Here is an 8,801-nt window from a genome sequence, read left to right as displayed (position 1 = left end):
TTATATATATATATATATATATATATATATTAATTGCATGAGAGCGGGGAGTAGCATAGCACATTGACATTAGCCATAAATATAATACTCCATAAGTCATATAATAGGATGCACAAGATGAGCACATAAATCCTTTCAAAACAAGATGTGTACATAAAGATGTTAGATCAGCACGCGCGAGTGTAAGCTGAATAATGTAAAAACTTCAAATAATTTATATTTTGTTTAAACACATTTTTTATTTCTGTAAATTAGTATTTTTTATTTTATTTTCATTCTTGTAAATTTATTTTTTTTTCATTTCAATTCTTACAAAAATATGTTTATTTTATTTTTTTATCCTTAAAATATTTTAGATCATATTTTTTTACTGTTCAAAATACTATTTAAAATATCTTAAACAAAAAAAAATATAAAAAATATTAAATTACAAGAAAAAAAATATATTTAAAACTTTATATTTTAATTGCACGATATAAAAACCCAAAAGTCGATGATGTAATCAACCATAAGGTGCTAAAAGCTTAAAGTTACAATGCTGGGATTCCAATTCTCGATCTCATTAATTAGATGTTTTATATTAAAAAATTCTCTGGTAACCGCTCATTGGATTAAATGGAGGCAAAAACTGTCGCATTACGTAGACATCAATCTAAAGTTTTAAAAAACCCGGGTTTTGCATGTCATGATGCCACAAACAGATATTCCGGTTTGCAATCTCCTCATATTTCCCATGTTAGAAGTTAGTTAATGATGATGTTTCTTATCTTGGAATCTAAGCTAGCATTGCAAGTGCTGCTTTAAGAGGGTTAAAATTAGGTTAAAGCTGTCAAGCTTCGGAAATTATATCTCCACCACCCATAGTTAATTAATGCATAAATAGAATCAATTCATCTTTAGTTTCCTTTTTGGTCTGTATTTTGCGATTAACTTTATGATAATACGTGTCTCTTATGGCACATGTAAAGAAATTAAAAACATAAACATTGCAGTATTAAATAAATTAAAATAAAAGTATTTTCTATTTTTAAAAATATAAAAATTATTATTATTTTTTAAGTAATTAATTAAGATGAATAATATTATTTTACTTTTTTGTATGTGTTATGTTAACAAAACCCTAAAGTATATAGCCATAATTTCAGGAAAGGCCTATATATTGCATGGTCTATGTGCGTTATTAGCCCTGGAATTCTTGCACACACTTTCATTTCGACGTTGTGTGGAGCTCGCAAAGCCAAAGGAATAAAAGAATGTAGCACTAGAGCATGATCAAAACCCAAAACTCAACTTTTGCTCAACAATTAGTTTGACTCATACACAGAATCCATTGCCTTTCTTCCTTAAAAAGCTTAATAATTATAAATCTATGCTTAAGTAAACGATCCATAAACATAGAGCGAGCATAATGAGATCTAGCTAGCTAGCATTTAAGGTTTCACATTCTATGCTCCAAAGAAATACCCATTAATTGGTAATTTTATAAAGGCTTTCCTTAATTGATTGGCCAATTTAGAACAACCGCAAAGGAGCACAAGGTGGATTATCCAACCGCATTCGATGGTTAGGCCATTGACCTAGCTTTTCAAAGTGTGCAATATATAAGGCGCATATATTCTTGTCCCCTCCTTTATTTCCCTTCTGATCATATTCGTCTCTCTCGACCCTCTTCTCACCCTTGCCTTTTTTATTTCCAATATTTGTAGCATGAAATGCATAATATATTAGAGCAATAGGAAGGACTATGAATGTGATGCACCAAAATCAGTAATGAGTGTTACGCACCCATTTGATTGCCTCCCCCGGTTTTAGCATTTATAAATATATTCATCCTTTATTGGAATGAGAGTCTTCTATAGGGTGCATTTTATTTGTCTCAACTAAGATTGGTACCGTATAATTGTTGTTCTACGTCATCATTGTCTCATAACTAATGTTAATAGTTTTAGCAACGTTAAAGGGGACCACATATAACCGATCAAACTAATCTTTGTTGTTGATATATGTTAGACGTGGAAAAAGTTATTTTCAAACAAAAGTTTTCCAGTTTTTGCCATCATTTACTGTAAACTGATGTGTGACCTAACTACTGGTTAGGTACGTGATTTTGGCACTGAATTGTTGTAATTGCATGCGCTGTGGTAGCTAGTAATTTGGCACTGGTTACAATAAGAAATGTCAAAAGCACGTTATCACGTGTTAAAAGCTAGCCATATGTATAGGACATGCATGAAAGATATGTATGTATATAGTGAGAAAATTAATTATATATCAAAAGCAACATTTTATAAATTGAGCAAAATTAGCATGGAAGGGAAATTATATGACCATTGCAGTTATATATATATATATATATATATATATATATATATATATATATATATATATATATATATATATATATATATATTTCAGACATGAGATTTTTTTCTAAATAGTTTGGATATTTTTTAAATAAAGAAAAATTAAATGTACTATATTTTTTTATAGAAAACAAAAATAAAAAATTATTCGATTTTTACTTATTCAAAATGATTAATTTTATAAGATTGAATTGACAACAAAAAATGAAATTAATCATTTCATATTGATAGTATTGCTATTGCTATGCTTAGTGTGCTATGGGTGAAAAGTTATTTGCGGGACAACGTACGCTTTGTTTTGGTTCACTGCCACTCGTTCTTAGTTTACTAGGTGGCATAAGTTGCTGCATGGTGTAAGATCCACTTCCACACATTTTTTTTTTTAATTTGTGTGTGATTAATACAATGTATATGTGGGTGCAAAGTGGAGAACTTTCTTCTACTCAGTGTGATACCCCATATGCATGCTACAGTGTCTGTGGATGCATTCCAGCATTATTATTATTCACTACATATAGATCGAGACTGATCAAGAAATGATTTCCACTGAATTTGTGGCAGTTTTCTGGATCCACAAATTCACACTCTTGTCTAGCTTACTATGTAAAGAGGAAAGAAAACATGATGATCGAGCAGCCACTTCAGATATTTCAGAACCAAAACTAATTTGCACTTACTTTGCACGTTCTTTGCATGTGTGCATCATAAATATCTCAAACTGGCCCGTAGTGATAAACTTTGTACTCAGTACAATTGGGAGCTTACTATTTGTGCCTAGCTCTGTAAAAATCTTTTCTTTTCTTCACTTATGTTCTAAAGAAAGCTAATATATATGGATTACTAACGTATAACTAGGACGACTAAAAGGGTAGAGTCGAGACATTTTTTTTATTATGTCATATGTGGGAAATATTTTTTAACTCTGTAGATTATTAATCTTTGTTAGAAATTCAGTACGTTAACTGTCTTTAGTGACGCTTCCATTCTAACCTATGTTCTTTTTTCATATATAAAACTCAAACTCTGAGACTTTAAGAGACCTGTAGGAGAGTTTCACTTGGACCAACAAGATTATGGTGTAGAGCCGAGACACTTGAAGACCACATATGCTTTTGCAGAATTGTTTAACGAATCTCCAATGTTGTAAAGAAAATAGTTAATATAACCATTAATTTCCCGTACGGTCTTGGCAATTGATAGAAATTTGACCAATATAAAGGCATCGAACAAGGAGGGAAAAGTGACGAAATGATGCTGTCTTTCTCTGACCAGAAATATACAATAGCCATATATATTAACTTTGAAGAGTGTGTTGTAAACTTCATGAATATTGAGTGAAAAAGTCAAGAAAAGTTGAGAGACCTCTTAGCTTAGAAGACATCAAAGTGAGGATTATTCAAGCATTAATTGCTTTAGTATCCATTCCTTCGGTCACTCTTGCTAGGTCGGTTGATTTATTAGCATATAATAAATGAAGAGTAGTGTGCCCTCTCAAAATATCAGAGGATACCACACGCGGCACCCACAAATCCATCACTAAAAATGTCCTCAATGATTGTTTATCATCAGTGTCCAAATTAAAAAAATGGCAATAACACCAAAATCTATTACTGTTATAATATGTATATGCATAGAAAAATTATAAGGTATCTTTTTTAATAAAATAATAATAATTGAACTATATTGAAGAGCCAAAGATGGATTATAAGGTGCTGCTTGGATGGTACTACTCCAAGTGTGATTGTATTATATATAGTAATAACAGTTGCATGCTCTTTTTCTATATAAATATTTTTGTTCTCTGTATAGATATAGATGGTAATGGTAATGACATGCAATTAAACAAAACAGAGGACTGTATAGCAGTAACACAAAGTCTGGGGGTCAATTGAAATAGTTTTCAAATGCACTGATTGAAACATGGAATTAACATACAAGTTAGTTTTTTATGCTAAAAGTTAGTTCATAATTCTGTTAAGAGTATGTTAGAAGTTAGTTATCATGTATATAAAGTATAAACCTCGTGCTTCAGCCCTTTACGTGTGTTCATTCTTTCTTTTCTTTTTTTTTCTGAAAGGCAAATATATTCATTGATGAAAGTGAAAGCAATACACAGATCTGTACAAGGTGTACAGTATAGCTCTATTCTTAAGAGTCTAAAGCCGAAACCTATGAGTAGTGGGCTTAAATTAGAAGTTTATTACAGTTTTATTATACAATCAAGTCCTTGTATCTTTATATATTGGGAAAAATTACACTTGAACTACTGAGCTTTTTGGTTACACACAAGAGTACTACTCTTTTTTTCCCTATATTAATCTCTTATGTTTAAAAATATTACATAGACACTCTCAATGAGAAGAGTTATTGTAAACATTAAACAATTAAACAATGAAGAATATTTGTGTATGCGAAAGATATTAAATGACTATTTTTACAATGATACTCACGTGTGTATATTAGTACATATATCATTTTTGTACAGGTAAAATCTGATAAAAAAATAATAAATTAGAATAATTAGGAAAATATAAATAATTGTCTTAAGATGAGTGTTACAATATACTCTCTAACATAAGTGTGTAAGTTAATGTATCGCTAGTACTTCTCTTATAATTATAATAATAATTACCCTTGTGATTTGTTGTGGGCATGCACATCTTGTGCTATGTAATTGATTATTTTTGTCAGAAACAAAAAAAAATTGACTCTAAAAAAAAGTATAATAATTAGAAAAGCCTAAATCATGGTTCAACTTACAGTAAATAGAAAAGTTTAAATTATTGTCGTATACGTTTATAGCAACTAGGAAACTTAATTGTTGGAGGATAAGTATGAAAATGAAATAGACAAAATGAGTAACATATAAATGAGAAATATTTACAAATCTAATAGTTTAATATTTTGAGTTGAAGGTGGTGTTAAAGTGAAATAACTTATTAGGAAAGGTAATTATAATGTTTTATCCCTCAAATTCCCAACACTAAGAATTATAACAAATTATGGAAAACGTTGATATATTTAGTGGTCCCACAAATAAAGTTATAGGATGCAATGTGATTTTTCTTCCAAAAACCCTCATAATGAATAATAAAAAAGTTGTGAAGAATGTATTTCCCTTACAATTAGATTATTTGTTAAATTCATTCCTTTTTAATTATTTATTTATCTCTTTATTTTTTAGATCTTCATCTTTTTTCTTTCATTCATACACCGAGTCCATGGGTATTTAGTGAAAGAAAGTTAAAAAGAAATAAAATTATTAGTCAAATGTTATGAGGTATATTCTTTTATATATTACTTTAATTTAAAATTTTTGTATCAATTTATTTTATCAAACACTCTGTAAAAAATGAGATTCACATTAAAACTTTCCAACATAAATACTAGTAATATTCTTGGAGAAAAAAAAAGGAGTTTTTTTACCACTGATGTGCATCACTTTCCTATTGTTAGGGAATAAGTACCCTATCCGCACTAAACACTAAAGTTACGAAGGGTGGCTTTGCCGTTGCCAACTATATATTCAGACCCACCCTTTTCACTCCTGGTTCATGTCCATTCCTCTCTTCTCTCTTTCCCAAGGAACCTACCTTCAATTTCATCCAAAACCATGGCCTTTTCCCTAACACTTTTTCTTCTCACCAAACCTCCCAAGTTGTCGTAAAATCCCCACTCACCTCAGAATTTTTTAAACCCAACTCCAGAGTCCCCTGTTTTCCCTTGTTTCCCTTCCCCTGCTTTTTTCACATTTTCACTGTTGTTGAGTGTTGACACGCACAATGTCCTCCTCAAGTGTCTGTCAAGGGTTGCAATCTTGTCTCGAACCCCGCGTGATGGAGCCACGTATACTCAGGCTCAAACTCTCACTACAACAAGGTTCCAATTTTCCTCAATCCTCTCCCTCTCCCACTAACAACACCAACACAATTTCACTTTCACCCCTCTCTGACTCCGAAGAAAACCCACTCACCAACCACGAATGTGACAAAAACAACACAAAATCCGACCTGGCTAGTGGCTGGAGTTTAGTTCAAACTCTCTCTCACAACAAAACAGAGGACCAAGTCTATGTCCACCCCACAGTTAAACGCTCCTCTTCAATTCTCAGTGAAAAAAGCTTGGAAATGTGCACTGAAAGCCTCGGCAGCGAGACCGGTAGCAATGCCAGTGATAGTGGTGATGATATGTCCTTGTTTTCCTCTGACACCAACACATGTTCCACGGAACATACTACTACTACTACTGTTACTGTTACTGTTACTACTCATGCAAGTTACATGTCTAAAAGAGTGAACCGCACTTGCAACTTTCCACCACCACTCACAACAATCACTGGTTTCGGTGGTGTTCATGTTCGGCCTCTTCGCGAAGGTGGAAGGCTAATATTGGAAGCTGTAGCCTCTCCTTCCCCTTCCCCTTATTTTCACGCTGAGCGCGGTGATGGCAGGCTTAGGCTGTGTTTGTTTGAGGGTTTTTCGGCCTCGGATGACGATGATGATGTTTGTGAAGGTGTTGATGACCAAGAAGAAGAAGAAGAAAAAAAAAATGAAAATGAGGAAAACAGAGAAGAAGAAGAAGAAAAAGAAGAAAAAGAGTGTGGTGAAGAGGATATTACAAGTGGGGCAGAGGAGGAGGAAGAGTGTGTTGAGAACGTGGAGGATGAGATGGGAGTGAAAAAGTTGGCGAGACCAAGCAGGTGCAAGGAAAGTGGGAAAGGAGATATTTTCGGTGATGCCTTGGCTAATTTGAGCTTCCCTCGTTTTCTCTGTCTCTGAATACTAACTATTTCGTTTACTACTATCATCCCTCTCTCTCTCTCTTGTTTCATTTTTTTCTTTTTAGGATTTCGACCCTTATGATTGGAAGACTGGTGCTTCAAATTTCTGAATGCATGTCCTTATGTTAGTTAGTTATTATAGTTATTAGTTATGTTGGACATCGTCCTTCAATTCTGTGCTCCAATCTTTGTGGTGTGCTTGTCTCTTTTTTCTTTTATTAATTTTATCTTTGGTTGAGTATGTATCTTATTTAACTTTTCCTGCTCCTAGAATGCCCCGAAACCGAAAGCATATTATTCCTTGACAGCAAAATTACAAACTATGATTAGCTTAACAGACGCTAGAAAAAGAAAATGAAGGAAAAGCAAGGCATGTGGCGTAATTTATAACCGAAACAGTGGACCCCACTCAGCTTATAATGACATCACACCATATTTAATTTCATGTGTAATTGTTTTCTTTTTCCTAAATCATAAACGTGTAAGTCGATTTATTTGAAATTATTTTAATTTATCTATTGATCCAATATTTGAGTTTAAACATGTAACTATGTTAAATAGTAAAAGAAAACAATTTTGTTAGTCACATTAATTCTATCTGATTTGAAGAAAATTGTCCTAAAAGGTATGTGTTTTTATAAAAAAAATGATTAATTAGAACTTTTAGAATATTGATTAAAAAATTAAAATAAAAAATATTTATTGTGAAAATCATAAAAAGTGTAAAAGTATTTTTTTTTTCTTTTAGTTTGTTAATCCCTGTACTAAGATAACATTTGTAAAAAAAAAAAAATCAAGATTAAAAGACTGGAAGGAGATTATACAAAAACATTTGTGTACATTGGTTACCTATTTCGTCACGGGCTCACGGCACTAGTCTGATTTTTGTTTTCTCCCGTGGAAATCGAAATAAGTGAGGTATAGTCCTTTTCTTTCTCGTAACAAGGCGATGTTGTGTTGGCAATGCTTATGGTAATGAAAAACTGTTACAAATTGAGCATATTAAAAGTCTCACGTGAGTCTCTAGTCTAATGGCACTGGCTATTACAGGCAAACCCCTATCCAATAACACTCACTACCATGTTTGTTTTCAATTGGAAAATCGGGTAGAGAATCTCAGTCCTCCTCAACAATCGATGTGTCCTCTTAACTCTTGAACCCTGTGTTGTCATCGAACCTCTCAAAACCAAGCATATTACCTATGTCACCTGTTAATTTGTGTAATGCTGAAAACTGTTGGTGATCATAATTGAGCATAACATGGTGAGATGATGTATTCCCTACAACAGTGTCAGTTAGAGCAACATGGGTGGGCTAACTAGGAATCTTGCTCATGGAACTGTTGGGGTTTACAGTCACTGAGGGATATCTTTTTTTTTTTTAATGGTTATAATAATCTTTTACTAGAGATAATCTTGCACGAGTGTCATGACTGATACCCTTCAACGTCAAAACTTGTTATTATAGTATTTAATACAGTTATATAATCATACTTGAACTTGAGACTCTTGATTAAACTAATGAAAATTTTTGTGTAAGTTGATTCACAGGTTGGGTAGTGAATGAGGGATCGATCACAAGTACATGCCTGAGTAGGTATCAGTAGTTCGAGGTTTCCGAGCTGCACGCCGCTCGTAATAAAATTTGGAGCCTTTTTT

The 8,801-nt window shown here is 32.5% G+C and overlaps 1 protein-coding gene and 1 pseudogene across 1 annotated transcript in view; one reads left to right on the top strand and one right to left on the bottom strand.

Annotated features, from left to right (window-relative positions):
• Positions 1-5,978, bottom strand: part of LOC102668756 (uncharacterized) — an 11,839-nt gene extending 5,861 nt beyond the window's left edge. Inside the window, exon 1 of the mRNA XM_041013950.1 lies at positions 5,957-5,978. Coding sequence (XP_040869884.1) covers positions 5,957-5,978 — 22 coding nt within the window. The remainder of the gene's footprint in view (positions 1-5,956) is intronic.
• Positions 5,979-6,199: 221 nt separating this feature from the next.
• Positions 6,200-8,801, top strand: part of LOC113001221 (uncharacterized) — a 16,781-nt pseudogene continuing 14,179 nt past the window's right edge.

Source organism: Glycine max, chromosome 3, assembly GCF_000004515.6.
Source record: "Glycine max cultivar Williams 82 chromosome 3, Glycine_max_v4.0, whole genome shotgun sequence".
Taxonomy (NCBI): domain Eukaryota; kingdom Viridiplantae; phylum Streptophyta; class Magnoliopsida; order Fabales; family Fabaceae; genus Glycine; species Glycine max.
Note: the sequence above shows the minus strand (reverse complement) of the source record. Positions and strands in the feature narration are given on the sequence as shown.